A 27,788-nucleotide genomic window follows, 5' to 3' on the forward strand; every position below is an offset into this window, starting at 1 on the left:
GCAAAATACTACTGGGCCCTCCTGTATTTGGCAATATAACCCAACAGTTTAAGAATTCCTGCGTCCCTCGATGGACAAGAAAGAAATCTGCAATTTAGTCATTGATACTGCATTTGGAAATATTTTGGTGTAACATTTAGTGTATGTTGGTGCATTTGGTCGATACAAATGTACTAGAAAACGTTTGTCAGGTTATGTGCACTAAACGTTTGCTAACTTGGCCCTAATACTCCACAAACTTTTACTAACTTTTTCTTCATGTCATTTGCCTGGCTACTACTCATTAGGCTGTAGCTGATGTAACGTTAGGGTTTTCCAGTCACAGTGCTCAGGAAGGATTCTTGCAGAGCAAAGAGTACCATTATGTACATGTCAATTCACTTGCAGCAGCCAATCACGTTCAGTATGTGGCTGGCTAGAAAGGCTACACGTCTAATCATTACTATTATAGTACCAACAGATTGACTCAGCTAGTCAGGTGCACAAATGAGTTTTAAAGCTGGTCAAATACTAAGTTGGTGACTGAACAATAAACAGGTTCATGGGCAATACTTTGGGGGTCAAAAGCTTTTGCATACTTTCCAGTGGTAGCTGGGTTTTTCTTTCAATGAGAAACTGTCAAAAGAGAAACTTGGGGGCTGCCATAGCTTGCCTTTCCTTCAGAAAATGCTAGTTACCTGGCTGCCACGCTGACCCTTCAGAACTTAAGAGTCCCTGGTTTAGCAGGGACTCTATAGGACTTCTGATTTTCCTAATCTGCATACTTGTTTTAGGTCCATGACTGAAACTAATAAAAAAGGTAGGTTTTATTACAAGCTATAATGCTGTTCTTCTTTGGACAGCTAAAGATGAATCCCATGGAACCCCAGAAGTGGAGGCAGTGGAGGGGGGCAGAGCAAGGGGATCAAAAGGAATCTGACAGTGCTGGAGAAGGAATACTTGTAAGGTAAGTGTACCATAATGTGCAAGTATGCACGACATACTTGCACATTATGGGAAAAAGCCAACTTTCACACAGCGGTTTACTACCAATTTGATAGGCTGGGTTCCTGTGAGGCTACATGAGACTCTTTGGTGGAGTTTTTCTGGCAAGGCCTTAAGATAGAACCACAGGCCGCCTACCCAAATCTCTAGTGTACTCTCCTTTAAGAGAGACAATACCTTGATTACACTGATGATAATTACACCTGGCTATTAGAGACACTGGTAGCCACTCCTCCCCCCTCCAGTCCCTCGGTAGACTGGGAAGATGGAGGACGTGAGGTTTTGGCGCGAGGCTGACAATTAGTTCCACTAGGAGTCCCTAGGCGGTGGCTCATTTGAGAAGTTGTGTCATCGGATTCCCATCGTTCCAACTCCTCCCTCACTAGCCGCTCCATTTGTTCTCGGTGCATATCATTGTCCCGGCCAAGCCGTTCATCCTAGGAGGAAGCATACAGTTTAAATTGAGCTTACATTGATTACATGTTTATAATATTACAGTCTTAGCGTTTATTATTACACTACAATGCAGTGCAGAGATGAAACATTACTGCTAGTTGTTCCTTTTCAAACAGTATAGCAATACATGAGACACATAAGGCTGGCAGGACCAACCCTGTTGCTCCTATCAATGGCAATCGAGGGCCACCATAATCTGGCTCAGAACCTAGATTTATTGAGTTTTTGTATAAGATGATTAATAGGCCATGTGTAAAACAAAAATATGCTAGCAAAAAAATAATAATACTGTAGCACATAGAAAACAATTACAATCCTTATATAATTTCCATCTCTGCACTGCAGTGGGCAGCTTATTGTTTGCTTTAGGCAACAAGAACATTTCATTTTTGTACTCTTCCCAACCATACAAAATAAAGTTTATATATATAAATTTTGGACACAATGCTCCCAATAGAATGCTCCATCCGATCCACTCTTCTCACAAGACTGTAAAAAAAGAAAGTTCTTCAGTCCAAAGACTTAAACATACTGGATTGTATTCTAGGCCTCTGCATTATGTGCACAACTTGTTTCACGGATGTTATGATAACCTACTGCCACCCTTTTCTGTGCAGTGCCAATTATACATTAGTCAAAAAGCAGCAATTCATGATGGTGGACACATTCAGTTTTCAGATTGGACCTCATATGGTCCTAGTACAACGTCTTTGTTTATACCTTGCCCAAGCATTCTACATTTTCATAGCCTGTTAGCATCTGATATATAGCTTTAGTTCCCAATATATAGCAGTTACCAACCTGCATTCTTGTGTGACATATCCAAAGCATTTTATATGCAGTTAAGTGAACCTGTACTCCAGGTCCCCAGTAGTAAAGTTAAACTAAATTGGAAGGGTGCATATTAATAGCAGGAATTTGTGGTCTGTGCTGTTAGATAGGACATACGAGTGTGTAGCTAGTGTGGTAACCTTGAACCAATTCTTAATTCTTTGGGGCACAGGCTACTTACACTTGGAACTCCTCATAAGAAACTCCACTGGAGCTGCTGCCTCTGCGGCGAGAACTGTGCCCACTGTCTTCATCATCATCCTCTTCTGAGTCATCCAGGCTGCGTGGAAAGCTGCGACCGCTCATGGGACGAGGCAGAGAGCTCCGATCAAGCTCCAGGTCCTCCTTGTGGGAAACAAACATGCAGCTACTGATTGCTGATCATGAGAAAAACAAACAATCTAACAGCCTCATGATAATGAATGTGAAATTAAGTCATGCATTTTCCTAGCTTGTTTAGCAGACTGCTATGTCTATAACTTGCCATTATCGCTACCTGTTGTCTGCTTTTTTTGCAACAAAAGTCTCTTCAGATTAGAATGTTGGGACTCTGAGTTAGATATGGTCATTGGTACCAGTGGTCCAGTCTGATCTAAGGCCAATGGAGGGTTAGAGTGCATTGTGAGCCTCTGCAGGGGATGGCGCTGGAGTGCATTGTGAGCCTCTGCAGTCAATGTGGTGACACCTGTGGCTGCGTCATGGCTCTGGACATGGAAAGTGCTCCACTGCTAACCTAACCAGTATGTTAGATCTGGAATGCACCACAATGCAGAGCCTAGTACCCATCGGTTGGACGCATAGGCTAGCCCTATGTGTCCTCTAGTGGGGTTCAGACAAGGCCTGAAGCTGGAATAAGGAAATGAGGATCTAGTTTGGTAGCTGCATAGATATTGTTTCCACTGCAGCTCACATTGCTGTTCAGTCAGAATCTACAATTCTGATCACATCATGATGCATGCAAGATCTGGGAGTTACAATTTACCCTAATGAAATACCAAGAATGCAGATTCTGACTCCTTGTGTATCGCATTAATCTCTTAATTACTAAACAGTGCCAACTCTGACACAGAGACATATAAAAAAAAAAGGTACCACTTCAAGCATGTCAATATCTTTAAATCATTCACTACCACAGCTAAAAGTGACGGCTGTAGATGGGAGACTATTTAAAAAATATTCCAGGGTCATGTCACGTTTCTACCTGTAGAAAGAGTCATACACCTGCCCCAATGTAGTAAAAATATAATCAGAAAGGTGGTTGGTTAGGCAATACAAGACCTGCATTGGAGGCTGATTAAGCAGCCAAAGTATAGAAAGCATTGTTTAATATGTTATACAAATGCATTCTGGGACAGCAAACTGGGTAACACAACAGTAGTGAGGTAAGTATGCAGCAAAGAACTGTGTTCCATGGACTTGGAATATTTGTAGGAAACAAATTGTAAAGGTATGCATCTAACCATTGAACAGAAACAGTACAATAAATTCACCCTTATGTCTTTCTGATGAACAGGCAAGATAAGAAGATGAGATAATGTTTAGATGTGTTATTCCATATATTCGGAATTATTCATTAGCTTGTTTTATGAGTGTAAGTACAGCTATTCACATCATTAGTCCTTGAAATTACACTACCACAAAGAAGAACGTGCTCCTAAATGGGGACACTAAACCTAAAGCAATAAAATCATCATGATCAGTGGGTCAAAGGAGATGGGTGGATTCACATGCATCTTCATTTTATGCTGTGTGATGACATGGAAAAACTGACGGTAATCTCAGTTGAAGGACACAAGACATTACGGGGCCTCAAGATAAAAAGAAGTCTTACATATTGGTATACCAGAGGGGTGTAGGGACTACAGCTGCTGCTATTACAGCTGGTTCTTATAGTATATCTAAACCCAAGATCAAAAGTGTTATATACTGCAGCTTTCCAGCCCTGAGATGTAATGGCTTTATTGCTTTCGTTCTTTCTAAGTAACTTTTCTGCAAGTTCCTGTTGATCCTACCAGAAATATAGTTTCCTTGTAACTTTCTGTGCACTGAACTGAAATCTCAAGCAATGTTATTTGCCTTTCCAGCGATCTTGAATGAACTGCAAAACAAATCCCCCCTTTTTATAGTGAAGATAAGTAAAATGCGTGTCTAAAGAGATGCCGGGTATGTGTTCTTTCATCTAAAGATCGGTGTTCAGAGCTTTGTCACACACTGAAACTAATCTCTTCCCACTATTGGACACTGAGGTACAGAAGAACATGGGTTACATCACTTGACCGTCTGATAAAAGAGGCAAAAAAGGTATCTGAATGGTGGGGTTCCGGTGTACAGACTCGGAGCTGGGTGTAAACAATGCAATAACCTGTGCTCTACATCCGCATCGCACTGATTGCGGTTGCATTGCTCTGCAGGCTTCACTGCAAACATTTAGAAAAGACCCAGTTTTTTTATTATTAATGTGGGTGCAGTTACAACATTTTTGCAAAAGGAGAACTATGTCTTTAACCCTTTTAGCTGCCACAGATGTGAGTACCACTTCCATGGCAACATGGCCCATCAAATGGACTCCTGGCTGCCAGGAGTCAGTTTACATTTATTCAGTCAGCTATCAGCTATGTGCTGGAAGTGATTTAGGTGCTCACTACAATTCATTTTTAATGCATTTTCTTTACTGAAAATTTGGGTTTGATAACCTGTTGCCCTAATATTGTGTGACATAAAACATTGCAACTACCAACATTTTATTTTCCAGGGTCTTTGATTTTAGAAAATATATAAAATATTAGGACTTTTATCAATATTCAGGCCTAAAATGTGCATTTTAACGGGTCAAAAAAAACAACAACAAAAAACAATATCAAAACCAGCTCTGGCAGCATAAGGATTAAAGTTGATATATACCTAATCACTAACAATCTTGTATAATTCAGAGATCGGTGACAATACTTTGTCCTTATCCCCAAATTGCTTGTGTACATGTCACCCTGTTACATGTGCTTCCAGTGCCCACAATGGAAGAAGATTTTTCCTCGAATTCTGTTCTAGAGGCAACTGAAACAATTTGGATTTCCCCTTACTTTCTGCTATGAAGACAATGGTCACCTGGACAAATACACAGGGAGAATCTCCCCAGCAAAATTGCTGTAAGCCACATCTAAACATGCTGAGAGTCACTGGTTACTGGTAAAATGGAGACACATTTTTAAAGGATAGGCGCATTGTGACTAACCATGGTCTAACTGACTAACTGACCCTTCCTCAGCCACAATTTAAATAAATTCATACTGAACAAAAATATTAGAAATACAGTAGGTACTGATCTCAGAGCAGGCAACTATCCAGTTTTAACTACTGCGGCCTAAGCTGGGCTGTATGAGGATTCACTCAAATTATACTCTATAGCAGGGGTAGGCAAACTCTGACCCTCTAGCTGTGGTGCAACTACAAACTCTGCAAGGCATTGCAAGACTCTAACAACCACAGCCAAGACTCCTAGAGGCAGATGTATAATAGCATTTGTAATTTCACCACAGCTGGAAGGTCAGAGTTTGCCTACCCCTACACTATAATAAGGAGTAGACACTTACCTGCATACCAGATAATGAAATGTTGTGGCCCTGCAGTGCTAAGGATTGGATTTTTATCTGATCTGACATTGGTGTTTGGATATATATTGTTATTAGTGAATGTGAAGGGGGCACAACACAACCACAACAGACAAAACAAATGCAGCTGTGCTTTTTTTCCTAATGCACTGCACAACGCAGGGCAGTGTGCTATGTATTGCAATGTTCTGCAATGCAGCTATATTCCTTTAGTTCAGGAAGGTGCCATTCCAAATGAATGGCACCTCAACATACTAATACGTGCATGGTGCTTTACCACATGGTGATAAATACAATGCATAGGTGTAAAGCCAGCTTTAAGTTTACTCACCCTCTCTTTTTCTAGATCATCCCTCATCTGCTGATGTTCATGTTCAGTAAGTTCCTGGTCTCCATCTTGGTCGTATTTAGCAAAAATGGCCTCAATTTCTGCATCCGTGTGGCCTTTCCTGAAGAAAAACAAAAATTTAATTTAAATTCCTCATCAGGCAGACTATACACTTGCAAAAATAGGACTATTACAAATATGTTAAGGTTTCAAAACCTTGTATCTAATTTAGTTTGCATTATATATTTGTACATGGCAGTATCCATACTTGCTCTTAAAGTGCATGTTCAGCTAAAATGTTTTTTTTTCTTAGCTTTGGACAGAGTGGAAAATAGGTTAGAACCTCAATCAAGCTTTTACAGCTATCAATGCCTGGAGTGATCTCCCCTCTCTTTCTGTCCGGTTGACATAATTTTACTGGATAGGAAGTGAGGAGAACTCTACAACAGCAACACAGACTGAAATACATTTTCTTTAGCAAAAGTAAACCTAGAACCCCTGTTAGGTTTGTATTTCTGTCCCTGTTGCAGATTTCCTCTCACTTCCTGTATGGTTAAATGGTTATGTGGGAAAAAAAAGTGATAGTTAATCTTTCTAACAAAGTTCTAGAGAGCAGTAAAAACCTGACAGGAGTTCTAATCCATCCCCACTCTACAAAACTAGAAAAATAAGTTTTTGCCTTGACAATCACTTTAATTATACATGCTGTATTTCCTGTTAGATGTATACTGTACAACCTTAGAAATACAAACTAATTGATTTGCAAATGTCACTCGAGTATAGGCTCCCAACCCCTTCTGTGAACCATGACTTTACCCTTTTAGGTCTTGTCTTAGCTCATCAAAGTTCAGCTTTCCTCCTCCTTGTCGGAGACTCTCTGAAATGTCATCCACCGTAGTCTTCCTCAGTTTTAGCTTCACCATTGCTTTGCTACAACCCTAGAAAAATGTAAAGCTTTGTTTTAATCGTGCTGCAATTGCAGTTTGTTTTACCCTTCAAAATGTCCCCTCCAGACTAGTAAAAGTGTGCCCATTCGTTGAATGAGTTGGTGAGTGAATAAGCCAGTGTTGTGGTCAGCTCAGTGCAAGCAAGTAAATAGAATCATATCAGTGCAATGCAATGCAAGTGAAAAACTGGAGGTCAGTGCAGTGCCACTAAGCGAATAAGTGTCCATCAGTGAAGTGGTGGTGAGTTAAGAAGTTTGAGTCTGTGCGGTGATGGCGAGTGAATAACTGCACAATGGTGCAGTGGCAGAGAGTGAACAATCGCGTGTCACTGCACTGGTGTCAAAGGGGATCATACAGGTGGGGCGGGAAGCGTGTGCAGGTGGAATTGTGAGAATGGGGTTGGAAGTGTTTGCATGCTGATCCAATGGGCAGAGCGGGGTGCAAAGACATCACAGGCAGTGCAGGTACGTCCTTTAGTCCTGAAGTGGTTGAATTCACTCACTATTAACTGACTCACTACTTCTGCTGGAAGCATCAACTACACTTTCATTAAAAAATACTTTCTAAAGTTACTTTTGAACTTTCCTCCTGCTAGTTTGTGGTCATGTCCCTGTATTCCTGATCTTAGCTTTATACTGAAAATTGGGATCATGAAAAAGATCAGGTTTTTTCTTGTCATTATGTGTATCACAACCTTTGTATAAATAAGGTTCACGGTTGCAGCCTTTTTCATGATCCCGATTCTTTCTGCTTTTACTGGGATCAGAAAGTTTTTAATTCCTCTTTACGACAGTGAGGTGTAAGAAGAAGAAAGAAGCGACCACATATACTGTATATTATTTTCCCGGAGGAGATGTATGTTACTCTGGTGTATGCATATAACTTTTTATATATATGGTATATATATAAAACTTACCTTTTTTATAAGATCAGCCAACTCCATTTCAGTTTTTTGCTGAGCCATATCTGTTTTCACTTCTGAATATGTGTCACTGATGATGGCTAAAAACATATTCTGTTTAAAAAAAAATAAATAAAAATATCTTATTATTTAGACTAAAATTAATATAAGAAATAAACTCAACCCTAAACCTAACCTATATTATTAACCAAACCCCTAGCATAAGCCCAGTCCCTATACCTAACCCTTAACATAAGCCCAACCTCTGAACATATCCTATATCAACCAAACTCCTAAACCTTAGCCTTTATACAACTCCAACCACTGAATATTACATTAAAAACACACACACCACCCATGTTTTATCGCTTTAGAAATGCTGCAAGTACAGAAAAATACCTGTGGATCTACAAGAAATCCAGTGGGCTTTGAACTTCCCATTTGAGGTGCCTTTGTTGCACAGAAATCCCAACCATCATTGTCACCCGTGCCTGCTTGACTACAGAACCTTCTCCTATCCCCCACCAGTCTCTGTCCCTTTCCACACATGTACATTGATTTATTTCCCAGCAAACCAATGCTTCTGCCATGACTCAATAACTGAACCTCTTGAATACATGGACTTTGGAAAAGCAGCCCCTCTTTGCAGTTGATATACAGTAGGTTATCTGTATACATATGTTAAGATCTTACAATTCTTCACAGAGAAACAAATTATAACCATTAGTTTGCAAACAAACGTGTGCTAAATGTTTGGGGAATTATTGTGGTTGTCTTTAAAAGCAAAGCTTGTCTTTAATTGAAAACGCATATCTGAATAATGCCATCTGCTGACTGGAACGTGGAATTGAACTTGTAGAAAAGCACATATTCCCTCAAATCAGGAATGCTGTTTCGTTCTATGACACACTTGACTGAAATCCTTAAAATAATGATCAATTCCGTAGATAAGCTGTTTCCTATTTATGGGGGTTATATTAATGTCAGCTTTGCCACTTTTTCTGAAGATGAGAAATTACTTTACTATGAACTTATCCCACTTTTTATGACCAGGATTTTTCTGTTGTGAAAAGTATAAAGTAAAACATGATTAAATATGCTGGCTATGAATAGACTCCTTTCCCTGTAAGTGTTACAAATTGTTTATTAAAGAACAAACCTAGAGATTTATACACATACCAAAAGAATGAAGAACATAAAAAAGACAAAAGATGAAAAATAGATGGGCCCCAATATTCGATCTGCTTCCTCGACCTCGGTAAAGTCGAAATCGCCCAGAATAAGACGGAACTGGGTAAAGCTAAAATAGAAAAACAACATTACTTAATAGGTTCCACTTCAAGGTTGTGCTAATACTAAAGCAATAATTGTAAGAAAATGGTTAAAGGACACTTCCACATATGATAAAAATAAAAAGATATGTTAGCGTTTCTAATCAAATTGTTAATGCCAGATGTCATAAAATGCCATAAAGTGTAAGAAGGCATGTGCACAGAAACTAAAGCAAAAAGGGGCAAGAGACCCATAAGCTTTATTCACACCCAGGCGTATCGAATATGCGCACGGTAAAAAAACCGCGCGACAAACGCGCGTTTCCAATGGCTACTTGGCTGTATCCCAATGGAAACGCGCAACAAAAACGCCGCAAAGAAGCTCATGTACCTTTTCAGGCGTAGGCCGTTTTGTAGCGCGTTCAGACGGGCTGAAACACGGCAAGGTGTGAACCATACCCATAGAGCGTTTTGTAGAGCGTTGAACGCGCTACAAAACGTACAGGTGTGAACCAGGACTTAGGGCTCATTCACACAGGGACAAATGTCCAAACACCACAGCAAATGGCTGCATCTGTGCCTGGGACCTACAGTTGTTGCATATAGCCTGCCTCTACAAACCAATGACAACCAATACAAACCAATGAACGTATACTTGCATACAGGCATGACTATAGATCTCTGAACACAGGAGGAGATCCGGCCATTTTGTTAAGGTGACCTCTTACTGAACTCTTTGATGATGGGACATGGTTGTCTTATATGACCTCTTCCCGACAACTGTGACCAAACTTTTAGAAACATGTTTATCTAAGGCAGCTTTTCTTAGCCATGGTTCCTCCTGTGGTCACTATGGGTTTCTTGAACACTGAGCATATTGATCTCCCATCTACACTGACCGCCACAGGCAATTTCACAGTAATTTTCCAAACTACATTTTTCCTCTGGAATACCAGGGGGCTGGGGAGGTTACCATAATTAACTGTTGGCAGATCTCCATCATCAGTTGTAAAGGAAATTTGAACATTGTCTGTCCTAACAAAGGGTTAAAGCTCTAGAAGCATTGTATGTTAATGAGAGGAAGCTTAAAGTGTCCCTAGTCTAATCTCGGGGCAAGCAGAGTTTCCTGTCATTTTGAAATTGTACAGAGAAGCTTGCAGTCTGCACAAAGACCTCTCCAAGGAAACATCTAAAAATGTAAGAAATATTTTTGAGCTATACTGTTTGAATGGGAACACAAAACATATAATGGAGTTTTCTCAAATTTGAAGGCAGAAGAAAATTTTAACTGGCCCTTGAAACAGCTCTCATAGGGCAAGAAAAAGAAGACAAAGGGGGGTATTCACAAAAGGGTGAAGGCAGGAGAAGTGAACAATCTAGGACAACATAGCTGATTTGGAAAAATTCTCCAATTCAGCTCACTTTCCACTTCAGCTATGTTGTCCTAGATTGTTCACTTCTCCTGCCTTCTCCAAACTCTTCACCCTTTTGGGAATAACCCCCAAATGTAATAATTTCAAACTTGATGCACGTGTCTGGATATATTATAGGAGCTTCTGGGCCTATTCCCTATTATCAATTTTCCTGCAAAAGAAGTTTGCGGTGTTTCAAAAAGGAAATCCCATTCTTTCCTACCTGGCTTGCATGTTCATAAAGTGAAACTATATGGGTCCATTCAGACCAATGCATGTGCATTAGCATGTGCCCAGCAATGCAGACACATTGCTATATAAGGACCTTACATATCTTAAAATTGCATATGCAGGCAGTCCTCGGGTTACGGACGTCCGACTTACGGACAATCCGTACTTACAAACGGGGTCCACAGTTCTCCTAAATGTACCGGCAGCCGGAGGTACATTTTAGTAGAACTGTGGCTGCAGTGGCCTGTGTCCCTTCAAATCCCCTCTGCGTTGATGGAGGCAGCGGGGACACAGACCGATGCTCTCCTGGTCCGGCCGCGGTTCCTCTGCCCTGCCCCCCCTTCATTGCAGGCTGGGAGACATACCCAGCCTGCTATTGGATATTCTAAAATGCAATAGCAAGCTGGCTACTGTACCCACCCAATGCCTGCTGTCAATAAGCATGGGACGACCTGATAGAGAACTTTCTCCTTCAGGCTCCTCCTCTGCTGATTGACAGCAGGCAGATGCAATAGCCATCCTGCTATTGGCTATTGCAATTTGAAATATCCAATAGCAGGCTGGCTATTGCTCCCAGCATTAAAATAAAAAAACATTTAAAAAAAAGTAAAACAAAATAAAATTAAAAAGACAAACAAAAGTTAAATAAATAAAAAAATGCAAACAAATAAAAAAAAATAAGTTTATAAAATAAAATAAAAAATAGAAAAAAAAACTAGATTACACTGGAATTAATTTGGAAAATTTCAGAACATGATGTGATAACGTGACAAGACTTACAAACAGCATGCAGGTTGTTCTAGATGGTTGGCTCAATAAATAATTATCGGTATCTAGTTTAGATGATGTATATAACCAGACTGGATAAGTGATTGCTTGCTTCTGTCACACAACACTGCCTATTTGTGCTGTGAATGTGATCCCACACACAGGGCAACAGTGACAATCCTCCAACCACAGTATTGCAGCATGTGTACACAGCACAAACCCAAGCTAATCGCTTGTTTACTTCAAGGAACACATTTGGCTGCACATTTTGTTTACCAGAATTTAAAATTTTTACTTCGGCTGCAAACCATATATAAGTCTAGAATGTATTCAGAATTGTCTTCTTTAGATTTTGTTGTAAAAAAACAAAAATGTGTTTTAACATGACAGAACAGCACTTTAATAAATCGCAATCTACTGCTTTATCACTTATTGCTGGAATTGTCCATTTCTCAAATTGGGGTATATTTATAAAAAAAAGAAAATCACATAGTTTATTCATCCAGTGAAAGTGCATGTACATTGGAGTTGACCAATTGTTGTGAGAATGGGTCAAAAATGAATGTTTTTAATGTGATCTCTCTTCTGGTCGAATGTTCTTCAATAGGTTTATTCATTATCATTATTATACAGAATTTATATAGCGCCAACAGTTTGTGCAGCGCTTTACAAAACTGATGGAGACAATACAAATAAAAATACAATTTCAGTAAAGGCGGTAGGAAGGCCCTGCTCGTGAGAGCTTACAGTCTAGTAGGAGGGGCAAGTGATACAAAAGCTAATAACTGTTTGGGATGATTTAGTCGAAGAACTGAAAGTACTGTTATATCGAGGTTGAATAGGCCTCCCTGAAGAGATGAGTTTTCAAGGATCGCCTAAAGGTGGACAGAGAAGGAGATAGGCGGACAGATTGGAGTAGGGAGTTACAGAGGATGGGAGACACCCTTGAAAAGTCCTGGAGGCGAGCATGCGAGGTGACAAGAGAGCTGGAGAGCAGGAGGTCTTAAGAAGAGCAAAGGGGGTGGTTTGGGTGATGTAGGTTGGGGCGGAGTTGTAGATGGCATTGTAGGTTATTGTTAGTATTTTGAATGTAATATGTTGGGGAAGTGGGAGCCAGTGGAGGGACAGGCAGAGAGGGGTGGCAGACGCTGATCGGTTGGTAAGGTGGATGAGTCTGGCAGCAGAGTTAATTATAGATTGAAGGGGATAGCCTGCTTAGTGGTAGGCCAACAAGGAGGGAGTTACGGTAGTGAAGGCGAGATATTACAAGGGAGTGAATTAGAAGCTTTGTGGTATCATCTGTTAAGAAGGGACGAATTTTGGAAATGTTACAGAGGTTGGCTAGTAATTGGATGTGGGGCTGAAAGGAAAGTTCAAAATCAAGGATAAAAGAACAGCTCCATCTACTGGCCATACTGTGGTATTTCCTCCATTCACTCTGTTCTGTATGAAAGAACATTCGACCAGAAGAGAAATGACATTAATAACATTTGTTTTTGATTGATTCTCAATAGCTGGTTAACTCACACAGAGCAAAAGTATCTGCGGTTTTGTTGGACAAATAAACTGTACACATTTTTTAGAAACAGACCCTTTTGTGTTTCTCTCTTAGCTGCCATTGGTTTAGGAATATAATAAATACCAAGACTAGAACAGCAATCGGAAAATAAGGCCATGAATACAAACCTGGGTTTAAGCAAACTACCAACACTACTACCCATTCTTATTAGCAGCATCTGCAGTCCTCAAAAGCTTGGAATTATAGCATTTAGCTGCAGAGACCACAAGAGGGTAATGGTTAAGATAACTATAATGACAACCAAACATGTTACTATCTGATTGCACAGTCTCCTTTAGCATTATTAAAACTATGCTATGTTTAGGCCTACTTAAATAATCAATTCAATTTGAATTCATTAAGGACGGCCCTTATCCAACATAGTCATTGTTAGAACTAAAGGAGATTTTACAATCAGACTGTAATGTGTATGGTCAGTATAAGTTCAAGAGTGGAATCATTGTGTTCACTTCATTTTGCTGCACGGAATGATTGTGTATGGACATTGTTACAAATGGTCTTCCTAAATGACTTACATGCAGTCCTGGAAAGTGCTGAAATCATCCACCTGAGTGCCAAACACAAGGTAGGCAAATTGGGCATATGCCAAAAATATGATGAAAAACATAATGGAGAAGCCCAGGATATCCTTAGCACAACGAGACATGGTTGTAGACAATTGGGTCATGGTTCTGTTGAAGTTCACAAACTTGAAGAGCTGTCAGAGTATAAGAATAGGTTATAGGCATAGTGTTACATTCTAATAACACATATCACAAGACATTCAATAAGCATCTGAAACCAGTGTGTATCGGTAGTGGTAACCCAACTGTGTTGTATCTCACTCCACGATGTGGAGGACACGAAACAGACACAATTGGAATCATTCTAGTCAGGCTTCTTTTTTAGAGCTACTGGCTGCTGAGATATAATATCGAACAGCACTGCAGGGTGAACGAGCCAGTGGAAGGAGTCCCAGTGTGCAGTGGATGAGCAAATATTTATCTCACCAGGAAATGTCAGATACCTGCAGCGGCTGGAGATCTGCATCGTGGCAGAATATTAAAAAAAACAAAAAGGTATTTCCATTCTTTTTTTTTTACAGGCGGGCCTGAATTTGCTCTCTGTACTGGCAGAGTTGCTTTAAACTGATCATCTCAAACCTGAACCCTGGGTAATATATAGGTGAAATACATGGATTTGAACTGTTTTACCTGTCAAAGTAATCCTGTTCAGGCAGGGATGCAAGCACCCTTAGCAGGTTGAGTGATCCCCCTTTTCTCCTACAATAGTTAAGCAATATGGTCCATTCACAACTTACCCTCAGCATGCCGACTAGACCATGAAGGAGTAGCAGCACATGCTCACTTTTCCTGCCAGCCAGTTCCTAGTATTTGTATGCAACATTGATCAATGCAATAGAGCCTGACTGGCGCAAAGTGCTGCCCCCCTCTCGCGCATCCTAAGCCCTATGCAGGAAGAGGTTTTTATATTTGTATCAAAAGTATAACATATATTACTATTTACCTTAATCCAAGCGAAGAACACAGTCAGAGCAACAATACTGTTGAACTGACTTTGCCAGTAAGCCAGAGATTCAAAGTTTGGAAATGAATTCATGTCTGCCAGGAGTTTATTTAGTGGTCCTTCCACAGATGTCATTCTGTACAAGTTGATTGCCACTGCCACCACCGAGAGCTGCAGGTGAGACAAAAATAAAAAAGTACAGGTAACGGTTAAACCTTAAGGTGCCCATACACCTTACGACCATCGCAAGACTTTTGTCTTGCGATGGTCGTATGCTCATTAAAAGCCCGTACGATCTGCCCACCTTGGACGGGCAGATCGTACTTGCGATCATCGGAAGCCCGCCCCGCTGAGGGACGGGCTTCCGATGACGGCAATGCAGAACGGGCAGTGTGCGCGTGCGCACACCGGCCCGTTCCGCAGCTATCGGGCTAGCAGGCTAGAAACCCGCCGAGAATCGTACGATTCTCGGCTGGTTTTCAAGCATGTTGGCTCGACAAAAGACGTGCGACCGTTTCTACTGTTCACACTTAGTTCACACTGCTCGATTCTCGTACGATCGCGGGATTTCGCCCGATTCTGGTACGAGAATCGAGCAGTGTATGGGCACCTTAAGACCCCATTCACACTGAGCGACATGGAAATCGGGCGACATTGAGCGACGCGTCGCGCGATCTTCCTATTGGGCTGTATGCAATCAGGAGCAATATCGCTCAAAATCGCTCTAAAAAAGGGTCATGTAGAAGCGACAAGCTACCAGCGACGAGCTACAAGCGATATTGAGCGACGAGATGTGAACAGCTACATTGAAATGTATTGGCGAAGCTACATAGAGCGATATAGCGCGGAAATATGAGCGATATCGCTGCAAAAATCGCGCGATAAATCGCTCAATGTGAACGGGGCCTAAGAGAGTGATATGAACAGACAGACTAATGCTGCCAATACACTGGTACATTCATATGATAAATGTTGCCAGAGCATTCGATAATGCCATTAAAGACTTGACATTTTGTTTGATTTTAAAGGATAAGTTCACCATTTGCAAAAATTAAAGAAATGCAAAATTAATAATATATAAAAAAAATATGCATTTCTTTGATATTTGCAATCAAGGGTGGAAAGCATTGTAATTGTGTTCACTTGATCACAGCTGCAAAGCTCAGGCTTCTGCACATTTTCAAACTGGCAGAGCTTATACTGAGGTACAGTATTCCTGCATCTATCTAGAGCGAGGACGGCTGGACACCGCATGAGGTGATTTAATGCAGTTTGAAGTCCAGCCTTCCTTCTCCCCCATCTCTCCTAACTGAAACTCCGTACCTCAGTATGAGCTCTGTCAGTTTGAAAATGTGCAGAAGCCTGAGCTTTGCAGCTGTGATCGAGTGATCACAATAGCAATGCTTTCCAGGCTTGAATGCAAATATTAAAGAAATGCGTTTTTTAAATATATCAACTATGCATTTCTTAAATTTTTGCAAAAGGTAAACTTAGCCATTAACATTAGAATTTTTTTCCGTCAAGAAACGTTTTCCATCCCGCTCCTTCAATTTGTTTCTCACTACGGTCGAAAACGATCAGTGAGTTGACCCCATTAACTATTAGAAATTCAAATAAATGTTCCCAATACAAAGTTTTTAAAAGAAAATTCTACTGGAGTATAGTCAGCTATAGATGTGTAAGTGTATGCTCTTCAGTTGTTTCTTATCAGGATATCATGGCCCTCATGTATTAAAGTGTAAGATCTGGCAACCCGATCTTTAAAGAACTATGGGGTTAGGGCTTTTCCCCTTTGTTCTCCTAAGAGTAACAGGAGGACACAAACTAGCGTCCTCCCGTCACCCAAAGCTCAGTATACCGCGAGCTACAGCTTGTGGTATACTGAGACGCCACAGCCAGAACGGATCACGACAATTATGTCTGGATCCACCCAGTTGCGTGAGTGACAGCTGGCTCTGCCTATGTAGAGGCAGAGTCAGCTGTACCCGCCCCCTACCCCGTCCGTTTCACCAGTCAGCGCTGCAGGATCGGAGAGGGGGGAATCCCTGCAGGAAACCATGAGTGACAGGCATGGCTCTCTGCAGTGTTGGTTCGAGAAGTGAGCGAGCGCCGGTATGTGTTCACTCACTTCCCGATCTACCAAGCCGACCTGTGCCAGTTTCATTGTCACAGGTCGGCTCAGATTATGAAGCGGAGTGAAAATCACTCACCTCATAATTCCCCTTTAAATACAGTATGTGTATTTCGCAGCAACCACAAATTGCTGTAGTTAAGTTACAGGACAAAATGTATGATATCTCAGGTGACATTCAATGTATCTATAGCTCCCTTATCTCTCCGCAAACAATTTTGATTACTGATGTGTAATAAGGGTCAAGAACTTGCCAGCATGTCAGCTGTTATACCCACCACAATGACGAGGATATCAAGACAGTTCCAAAGGCTTCGGAAGTAGTGCAGGCGGTGAATGCGAATCTCCAGGAACTCCTCCACCATGTAATAAAGTATAAAGAAACAGAAAGCTATTTCGCAGGCAGCCAGGAAATAGTCAAATGTGGAAATGTAATGGATGAGCTTCACTGTCTGAAAATGCCAAGATGTGATCAGGCCACCGGTAGCTGGGGATTCCACCAATAGCCTACAAGACAAAACGGTTATTTGCATCATTTTAGCGCTGTACAAAAAAAACAATAATATGAAACAGTTCTGTAATGAGATGTCTTACATCAGAAAGAATCAACATGCTGATGTAAGAAATCTCAAGACAGTAAGAAAGAATCAAAACGCTTACTGTCAATAGCTATTTGTATTTTAAGCAATCAACCCAAAAAATACTTTGTATAAAAGGCACATAGAATTATACACAGGTCCACTTCTGGTATCATAGGTTATTTAGAAAGAGAAACACTATACCATCTCCACTAGATGGAAATAAGAAGCATAGGAATTGTCTATGCTATTATGCTGGGTTGAAGATTTATAAATCAGCCACTATGGGTAGGGTGCTTAGTCTATAGACAGGAACAGAGGCAGACACAAACAAAGGTGTGTGACATGCCATTCAAATCCAAATACAACAATACAAATCATTTGGGTTATATAACCCAAATATAACCAAAATACAGTAACCCCGTTATCCGGCATCCACAGGGATTGCTAGATTCCAGATAAATTTAGTTTCTGGTTGCTTGGGAGTTACTATTAAAACTAGGTCTAACTGATGCCAAACCCCATACTATACCATAGCATAACATAAACTCTGTATCGACTTCATATTAATATTGAAATGCAGTAATCAAAGACAAATAGGCACACGATCGTTTCCAGGATAATACATGCCGCAGATCAGAAGAACAGTGAGTACATGGGATTTATTTTTTCTTCTGGGTAGATGAGAGTTTTGGTTAGTTGAACACCGGATAACAGAGAGTTTACTGTATACAAATAATCCCAAAAAATTGCTAAGGGTTAAAGAAGAACTATGAGGCGAGTGAAAATCACTCACCCCCATAGTTCGAGCCGACATGTGACAATGAAACTGTCACACGTCGTCTCAATAGATCGGGAAGTGAGCGAACAGATACCGTCGCTCGCTCACTTCTCAAACATCTCCCTGCAGTGAGCGGTAACTGTCAGTTGTCCCTCCTCCGATTCTCCAGCGCTAAAAGAAGGAATGGACAGGGGAGGGGACGGGTACAGCTGGCTCTGCCACTAGATAGGCAGAGCCAGCTGTCACTCACGCAGCTGGGTGGATCTCGACAGTAATGTCGGGATCTGTCCCGGCTGCGGCGGTCTCGGTATACTCGCGATATACTGAGCTTTGGGTCACGAGAGGATGCTAGTTTCTGTCCTCCTGTGACCCTTAAGAGAACTATGGGGAAAAAACACTTACCCCATAGTTCTCTTTTAACATAACAGCCAGGGACTTATATATGTTAGTGGTGATCATTATAGTGGTTATAATATTTTGATAGCTCTCCAAGACTGTCAATAACTGGACTTAAAAGATACTATCACCAGGAAAGTAAAGGACACTTGCGAAAAGAATCCAGATAGTATAGATAAAAGTTTTGCATATAGGACAGTAGTGAGCTGCTGTGAACCATATTTCATGCAGCCGGTTCATTTACGATTTAGCATGTTTGAACACATATAATGCTGTAAATAAAAGTCAGGAAATCAGTTTTTGTGTTTGCATGTACCCCCTCTTTTCATTCCTGCCATATCTCAGATAAAGTCAAAAGTTCACATCATATATAGGTGTAATATACATATGTTCTGCCTGATGCACAAGTTAAAAAGTTTAACATTTGCATTAAGAAACATACCTCACAATGCAGAATAGGTTAATATTTGCATTGTAAACAGAGAAATCGATAAACACTGCTCGGGTGCCTCTGTCCAGCCACATGTTTTTCTTTAAAGTTGCAATTTGAGCAGCAGCCTCTTCTCTGTCCCTGGACAGGTCCAAGTAATAGCCGGCCCCACTATATATTGCAATGAGGCCCCACTGGCTGCTGCCATTTAGCTCCTTTTCTTTGCTGTAGGTCCAGCTACAAAACCATAAAAAAAAAAGGAATCACAAATACAGAAAAACAACTAGAATATCAACTAATATTAAAGTGACATTAAACCCTCAGATTTTTTAACATAAACCAATACTGTAATGTGTGCCTTACTGTAATCCATGGTAGTTTCCCTTCTCTTTGCTGCTCTTCCTTTTAAACCCTCATCTCTTCTCATGCTGGGGAGAACTTCCCTTTGCAGCCGACTGCCTCTTCTCTGGAATGTTACATGGTGTCTGTGTGCGCGCTCCCGACCTGAGCCAGGATGCAGGAAGCAGCTGTTACCAATCTAACGTGGGCGGGGATGTGGATGTAGGGAGGACGTGATCCTGTAGTCCTGGCTCAGGTCAGGAGCGCGCACACAGACACCATGTAACATTCCAGAGAAGAGGCAGTCTGCTGCAAAGGGAAGTTCTCCCCAAGCATGAGAAGAGATAAGGATTTAAAAGGAAGAGCAGCAAAGAGAAGGGAAACAACCATGGATTACAGTAAGGAACACAATACAGTATTGGTTTATGTTAAAAAATCTGAGGGTTTAATGTCACTTTAATACTCATAGAATAGAAAATATACATAAAGCTCCACAGGACCAAGACACACATGGTAATTAGACAATGGTAACATTCATATGTTCAACCCAATGAATATGCAGAACAAGTATGGATCAGGTTTCCAATGCCTATTTGTAAGTGTTCAATAAGGAGGAAAATGCTTAGAAAAATTCATTGCTCCATCTTTTATTTATACACATTGTAGTGTTAAAAAAATGACCGGACAGTGTGACTGATTTAGGGTTAAGCTTATCTTGGAATTATCAGCAATGCAAAGCCTCATCTATGCCACTTCATCACTACAGTACCGAGGAGTTACATAGGGGATGATAGGAGGAACCACAGAGAGCAGGAATGGTGGTTAGCAGTATTGACTTCCCAAAAAAATGTCTTTCAAAACGTATTTTCATAAACATTTATATAGTAGGCAATCTCCTTGCCACATGCCTTATGTCAGACATAGCTGGTTTTGGATCATTAAAATACATTAGAAAAACTGGTTGTTTTCTCCTGGAATCAGTCAGTCAAGGGTTGTTTGCAGAGGAGGAAGCAACTGCACAGACGTTAGAATATCTGCCAAATCGGACTGTTATCAGCTGTGTGTCAGGTGACATTCATCTTGTCTATTGGTGTTTTAAGGGGTCAATTTTTAGGTGTCAACGGTTCTACGATATGTCCTATAGCTAAAAATAGAACAATGGCCAAAACCTTTTCTTTCAATTTTAGGAAACTAGGAGCCAGCCGTGATCGTTGTTTGGGTGAGTATAACTGTTATTCTAGCTCCATAGACAAAATGAGCACTTAACTCTTGCAGTGGGGGGCATTGCAAGGGTTCAGGTTTTATTTGCCCAGAGTTCTTGTTTAAAGGATAAGTGCACTTTAAAACAACGTGCCCTCCTTCCCTAACCTTACAGATGCCACCCTCCCCCTTTTGCAGATGTATACTTACTTCAATCTGATGCCCGTAGCCTTCAGGGATTGTTTATAACCCACACTGCAAACCGTCCTGTGCAGTGCCCAACAGATTACTATGGGGCTCATTTACCTCAACCTCTGAGCTGCAAGACTACTATAGAGCTCTACTGCACAGGAGAGACCAGAAGAAGCATAAGATGTCAACAGAGGGGGCCATGGATGTTGGACCTTGGTAAGTATACATCTGTGGAGAGTGGGATTGGTTAGGTTAAGGGAGGGACAAAGTGCCGGTTCACACCAGCTCCTGTGTATTCTAGCATGATTCGCTGCTGAATCCTGGCCGGCTTCCTGCATTCAAGGGCTGGAGGAGGTGTGGTGGTGCGTTGAAGTCAATGGCACTGCAGCCACCCCCCCCCGCCCGCTCCAGAACGCATAGCACATCAGTGCATGTGTTGCGGTCCAGTGCAATCTGAAAAAATAGTGCATGCAGCATTTTTTCAGATCGCACTGGACCGGAACACAGGCTCTGATGTGCCACGCGTTCTGGTGCAGGCGATCGCACTGCGGGCGTAGCTGCGGTGCCATTGACTTCAACGCACCGCCACGCCCCCAAATGCAGTAAGCCGGATGGGATGTGCTCCAGTGCGTTCCAGCTGCGAATCGTGCTAGAACCCACCAGAGCTGGTGTGAACGGGCCCATAAAGTGCACTTATCCTTGAAACCTCCTGTTTTTGATACTGCCCTTTTTTTAATGGGGAAGCAAAAAACTGATATAAAATCTAGCCATTCACCACTAAAAATTGTTGGTTGGACTTCCACTTCTAATTTATGTTAGCAAAATTAAGGCTTGTAAAAAAAAAAAAAAAATGGAACTTGTGCCCTTCCCCTTTTGAAAACTGGACATACTACAAAAAGCAAACCAGTGCATGTCCACTAAATACAGCGATACTAGTTCTAATTTGACTAATTCTGTCTACTAGCCGCTTACAGTTTTTTCTGAGAGCAAGTAGTAGAAGAAAAAAACATGACTACTGTGCAGGAGGGATGAAACTGATAGACTAAGGGTTTGCGATTTCTATGCTCTTTCCTATCATTTTATTTTTCCAATTATGTATATCATTCTGTGGAACCCTAGATCACTCAATATGTCTGCACACTAAAAGTGGTAAGACTGCCACTAGAAAACAATCACATGAAACTACTCATAAATAACAGATACATATGAATATCCGTCATTGCTTCTTATTTGAAGAATTCACCAACCCTGAAAAGGGAAAAGTCTTACCACAAAAACAATATAACAGGGGTAGGCAACCTTGGGACTCCAGCTGTTGTGGAACTACAAATCCCCTGTGGCGTTTCAAGACTTTGACAGCCACAGACATGACTCCCAGAGGCATAGGCATGATGGGATATGTCATTCCAACACAGCTGAAGTTCCCAGGTTGCCTACCCCTGCAATATCAACTGTTACAGTGTCAGAGGTACATACGCTGTTCCATTTCGTAACCCAAAGGGGGCCGTATCTTCGCTCTTCACTGAATACATATCATAGCAGTCTTTGATATCATCTTTTAAATCTTCTGGCACAGTGCAGGAGCCATTCTTCACTTTAAGCTGACGCAGACGAGGCACCCCAAGTAGCATGTTCTCATAATAGATAACGCTTTGGTTTTCGGTCATTGTACTGTTGTTGAACCACATGTCCCAGTATAGACCATGCAATAGTGGGCCCTCTGCAAACTGTAATTAAAGGAAATTTCTCAGTCAAAGTGTTTAAGAAAATTAAATATAGAGGATAAGCAAAGTATAACAATAAATATAGTAAAAGGACAAAATTATACTACTCACAGAAAGTAAGCCTAAAAGACGACATAGGGTAAAATGTAAAAAAAATTTGGATTAATAATATACTTTACAAACTATGCGGAAAGATGAGATGAAAGTCACACCACTGCATCCTTGCTAATAAAAGCTAAGGTATGTGTAAAGAAGGTGTGCAAGGTATAACAAACCTAATCGAAAATTATAAAGCTTTAGAATGCAACTGCTGGTGTGGTCTGTGAAGGCTGTGATGCCCATGTGCTGGAAACCTTTGTTTATGTTGGAACTAACTTGATATGTCACAAAGTGACATTCAATTCTATCAACCTCAGCATGGTGTGATGCGGTGGATTTCATCACACCGCTCTGTTCTGAAAAAAAGAAAGTACTACATGGCCTACTATTTTCGCGCACATCACTGCAGCATAGTGATAGGAACTGCGGCTATTGAAACCAAGGCATATTATTATTATACAGGATTTATATAGCGCCAACAGTTTGCGCAGCGCTTTACAATATAAGGAAGACATTACAATCACAATACAATCCAAGATAAGATGGTAAGGAGGGCCCTGCCCCTGAGGGCTTACAGTCTAAAAGGGAGGGCAAGTGATACATGAGGAGGTAGCTGTGTGGGGATGAATTGTTTGAGAATGTGATGGTTCAGTGGTTAGGTTGAGGTGGGATAAGCTTCCCTGAAGAGATGAGTCTTTAGGGATAACATTGGTTGCAAAAATGTCAATTCACTTTACTCCTAGTTTCCAGAATAGGTTGGAATATCTTTTTAAATTACAAGCAAGTACATCCCAATAATATAAACATAACTAGACCTTCATATACTATTCAGCACCTCACCTTCCAAAAGTCTTCTTTTGACATTAAGGTTTTGAAAGTTGTCCTTTCAGACTTTGCAACCGGTGTGTCCAGGAAGAGCTGGGTCATGACCTTTGTATAGTAAAACATGCTGGAAGACACCATCCCATATGATACTGCAAAAAAGGAATAAATACATAAATAAATGAAAATACACTATAGTTATTGTAAGAGGCAAATACAGGAAGTAAAATGAAGTTTAGTTTCCTGCTTAGTCCCAGTCTGATATACAGATTGCAGGTTCAAAATAATGTAGAAGGTAGAATAGGTTAGGTGAGCAGAGAGAAATAGAGGTGAAGTATTTCAATATACACCTCTACCTGGAAATAAAATATAACAGAAAATATATAATAAAATCTTTTTCTAACAGAAAACTTGGACATCTTGAAAGTTGCACCCGTCTTGCATGTGTGTTTCAATGTTTCCGTAGCAATGGTGGACTAATATTGAGTCAGGATGTGGCTGCCATTTCGCAGGCACGGTGGGAGTGATTAGGTGTTCCGTTACTGGTCTCCACAAAAATAGCGATATCACTGCCCATGCGCGGCAGCATCTTTGCTTTTACGGAAAATGGCATCGATTAGGGCTGCAACCAACGAATCAATTAACCGATAAAGAGAATAGTTGTCAACTAGTCTCATTATCAGTTCGTTGATTGGATCCCCTAGCTCTCTCAATCATGCTGGGAGGAGGGCACAGCAGTGGGCGGGTGCAAAAGCCAGCCTGCTTTTGGCTATTGCAATTTGAAATGACCAATAGCAGGCTGGCTATTGCACCAGCCCACTGCCTGCTGTATATACATTCAGCTGCCGTCTGCAGAATCTTGCCACTAGCAGCTGTCATTCCCTGGCTGAAGCTATTCAAGCATCATGTGCTTACAATATAATTATGAATAATATAATATATCCCCATGCTGCAATGGTACTGCAATGCTGTACGTTCCAGGGCAGTGCGATTGCAAAAAGCTGTGCAAGCAGTTTTATTCTGAAATAAACTTTTTTTTAACGCAGCATTTGTGTATTTTAGTAGGATGGTATTTAATTTTTTTTTTTTTATCCTATTAATCGTCCAACTAAATCGATTATTAAAATAATCATTAGTTGCAGCCCGAGCATTGATAACTGGCACTTGTGCAAGAAAAATAAAAAAAGACAGTAGATTTACTTTCACACGGTTGATGGAAGTCAGCAGAGCTTCATCTCATTCACTAAGCTAAAGGAAAATTCCTTTGCAAAGTGATCAGCCTATCTGCCTTTAGTAAAACGATTCCAATGCAAAAGCAAACCCAAGATTTATGCAACCAGGTGCTGAAGGCGGTGCCTGTGGGTAGTTTCAATGCCTTCCAAGTGGCCCTATATATAAAAAGACAGGAACCTTATACAGGAAGGTTACACTGAGACCATTTTTCAATGCTCAGAACACATGGCTGCATTTGGAAGGCTTGGCTTTATGTAGTGCCAGCCTAAACATTGCATACAAAGTTTGGGTTAAGGTTGTGCTACTCTTAGAAGTACACTCCTTTTTCAGGCAAGCCTATAGTTTAAGATGGGATACAAGGCTGAGCAAGGTAAAATAGTCCTGTACATACACTGCACTTAAAAAGGAGAACTATGGGGTTAGGGCTTTTCCCCATAGTTCTCCTTAGGGTAACGGGAGGACACAAACTAGCGTCCTCCCGTCACCCTAGGCTCAGTATACCGCGAGCTGTAGCTCGCGGTATACTGAGACGCTGCAGTATACCGCGAGCTGCTGCTCGCGGTATACTGAGACGCCGCAGCTGAAGCGGATCCCGACAATTGTGCCGGGAACCTCCCAGCTGCGTGACTGACAGCTGGCTCTGCCTATCTAGAGGCAGAGCCAGCTGTACCCGCCCCCTGCGCCGTCCGATCCGCCAGTCAGTGCTGGCGGATCAGAGCGGGGGGAATCCAGCCCCTCCCCCTGTCACGGCAGAGAGTCGTGACAGGATCGAGAGGTGAGCGAACGCCGGTATGTGTTCGCTCACCTCCCGATCTGAGCCAACCTGTGACACAGGTCGGCTAGAACTATGAGGTGAGTGAAAAGCACTTGCCTCATAGTTCTCTATTAAACACTTTAGACAGCTCCTGTCCATAGGAATCCTGGCTTAGCCCAAAACCTGCCATTGTCTCACTCATCCTGCAGCATCCCCTATAACAGACTTAGGCATTTTTCGGCCCGCGGGCCGTATCCCGCCCTTTGTCTGTCCCTGTCCAGCCCACAGGCCGATCTCTGACCTGCGCTCAGTTATGGCTGGCTGACAGTGGATGAGGTGGCATCCTAGCAACCAATGATGTCAGAGGTCCTCCTCCTCTACAGTTATTGGTTGCTAAGACCGCTGGGAGATCCTAGCAACCAGTGATGTCAAATGCATTCCCCCATCCCCAGCATTACAGGAAAACAGAAGAGTATATTCTTCCATACTCTCCTTCAGCCTGCTTCACCTCCTGGCTTCTGCCTCTGGCCTATCAAAAAAAAAAAAAGTATGTGCCACATACTATGTGCAGACAATATGGCTTCATTCAGGGCCCGTTCAAACTTATGCCATACGTTAAATCACAGGATTCGGTGAGATAAAAGCATTGTACCAAGCCACTGTACCATGCAGCGGGTGCGTTGGGTTGCCATTCATTTGAATGGCACACCAAATGTACCTCCTGGCCGCAATGCGATCGACTGCGCCACAACATGCAGTACCACAATACCATGTGTTGGTGGTGCAGTGCAGTTGAAAAAAGTAGTGCAGGCAACATGCACCCTTACCAAAACATGTATTCTTACCAGTAGCTGCTAATCAAAATCATATATATTAATACTGTGCAGAACTAAGTTCAGTCTATTGGTTTAGCCCTCCAATTTCTCATGTAGCCCCTTGAGAAAATGAATTGCCCGTCCCAGCCCTATCAAATAAAACAGATGAAAACCAAATAGGGAGAATACAACCTCCCTTTAAAGGCTGTGACTAGTTGGAGAACACAGAACTCAAATGGAGAAACCTTGGTGTCATAGAAATGAGCTATACAAGACATCAGTGGGTGGTTCAATCCACCTCCATCTGCCCAAAACTGAAATAGCACGTTTGGGGAGACTATCCCTTCATTTCTAATTGGCCCACCTCACCTTATATGTATAGTAAACACAACAAAGCCTTACATACAATTCATTCGTTCAGTTCATACAGTTCAGTGCTGATAGAAGCCACAAAAATGTTTTACTGCACCCATCAGTCATTAGAGAAGTCTTTCTAGGCAGATTGCCAATGATGAGTATCTAGGGTTTTACCTGAGTGACTTATTAATACTGTTATGTAGTAAAACACTAACCAACTCAGTAGGAGAGCACAGATTAGCTAAAAGTGATATCCGGGGGGAAAGGGGCCTCTGCGGGAGGTGTATTTGCTCAGATAGAAGGTCAGATCAGAGGTTGCTTCTCATAATTTGGGATATATCATACTAAGCATGTGAGGCCATCAGTAGAGAAGAATGCATTTCCTCAAAAGACACAGCCAATGCAATAACTTCTCAGTGTCCTCATTTAGAAATCTGCCTAGGAAAATTAAAAATGTTACACGTAGAAACTTTACTTCAAGACTACCTTGTCTTTTCTCTTTCACCATAAAAAAAAAGCTTGCTTTTATCCGATGCAAGTCTAATAATTATAATAGGAGTCATTGGGGGAACTTATAAACGTGTTTGCAAAGACCAAAATGTCATGTGAACTTGCGGCAATGTTTGATCTTTGTAATGCTTTTTTTAGGTGTTGCGACAGATCAATGTTTGTGACTCACTGCACATCTTTTCTAACGTTACATATTACAGGTGAAACTCGAATAATTAGAATATCGTGCAAAAGTTCATTTATTTCACTAATGCAACTTTAAAAAGGTGAAACTAATATATGAGAGAGACTCATTACATGCAAAGCAAGATAGTTCAAGCCGTGATTTGTCATAATTGTGATGATTATGGGCCCATAGTTTGTTTTTTTCCCCCCATAGTTCTCCTTAGGGTAACGGGAGGACACAAACTAGCGTCCTCCCGTCACCCTAGGCTCAGTATACCGCGAGCTACAGCTTGCGGTATACTGAGACGCCGCAGCCAGAGCGGATACCGACATCGATGTCTGGATCCGCCCAGCTGCGTGACTGACAGCTGGCTCTGCCTATCTAGAGGCAGAGCCAGCTGTACCCGCCTCCTCCCCCGTCCGTTCCGCCAGTCAGCGCTGGC

At 41.5% G+C, this 27,788-nt stretch overlaps 1 protein-coding gene across 1 annotated transcript in view; it reads right to left on the reverse strand.

Moving 5' to 3' along the window:
• Positions 1 to 1,181: 1,181 nt before the first annotated feature.
• Positions 1,182 to 27,788, reverse strand: part of PKD2 (polycystin 2, transient receptor potential cation channel) — a 39,775-nt gene continuing 13,168 nt past the window's right edge. Inside the window, exons 3-15 of the mRNA XM_018553553.1 lie at positions 23,530 to 23,663; positions 22,343 to 22,593; positions 19,148 to 19,372; positions 17,229 to 17,457; positions 14,820 to 14,990; positions 13,829 to 14,010; positions 9,232 to 9,352; positions 8,068 to 8,166; positions 7,021 to 7,142; positions 6,208 to 6,325; positions 2,452 to 2,616; positions 1,884 to 1,928; positions 1,182 to 1,421 (exon numbers count right to left, since the gene is read on the reverse strand). Coding sequence (XP_018409055.1) covers positions 1,182 to 1,421; positions 1,884 to 1,928; positions 2,452 to 2,616; positions 6,208 to 6,325; positions 7,021 to 7,142; positions 8,068 to 8,166; positions 9,232 to 9,352; positions 13,829 to 14,010; positions 14,820 to 14,990; positions 17,229 to 17,457; positions 19,148 to 19,372; positions 22,343 to 22,593; positions 23,530 to 23,663 — 2,102 coding nt within the window. The remainder of the gene's footprint in view (positions 1,422 to 1,883; positions 1,929 to 2,451; positions 2,617 to 6,207; positions 6,326 to 7,020; positions 7,143 to 8,067; positions 8,167 to 9,231; positions 9,353 to 13,828; positions 14,011 to 14,819; positions 14,991 to 17,228; positions 17,458 to 19,147; positions 19,373 to 22,342; positions 22,594 to 23,529; positions 23,664 to 27,788) is intronic.

This window comes from Nanorana parkeri, unplaced genomic scaffold (assembly GCF_000935625.1).
Source record: "Nanorana parkeri isolate BGI_ZX_2015 unplaced genomic scaffold, ASM93562v1 scaffold124, whole genome shotgun sequence".
Classification (NCBI taxonomy): domain Eukaryota; kingdom Metazoa; phylum Chordata; class Amphibia; order Anura; family Dicroglossidae; genus Nanorana; species Nanorana parkeri.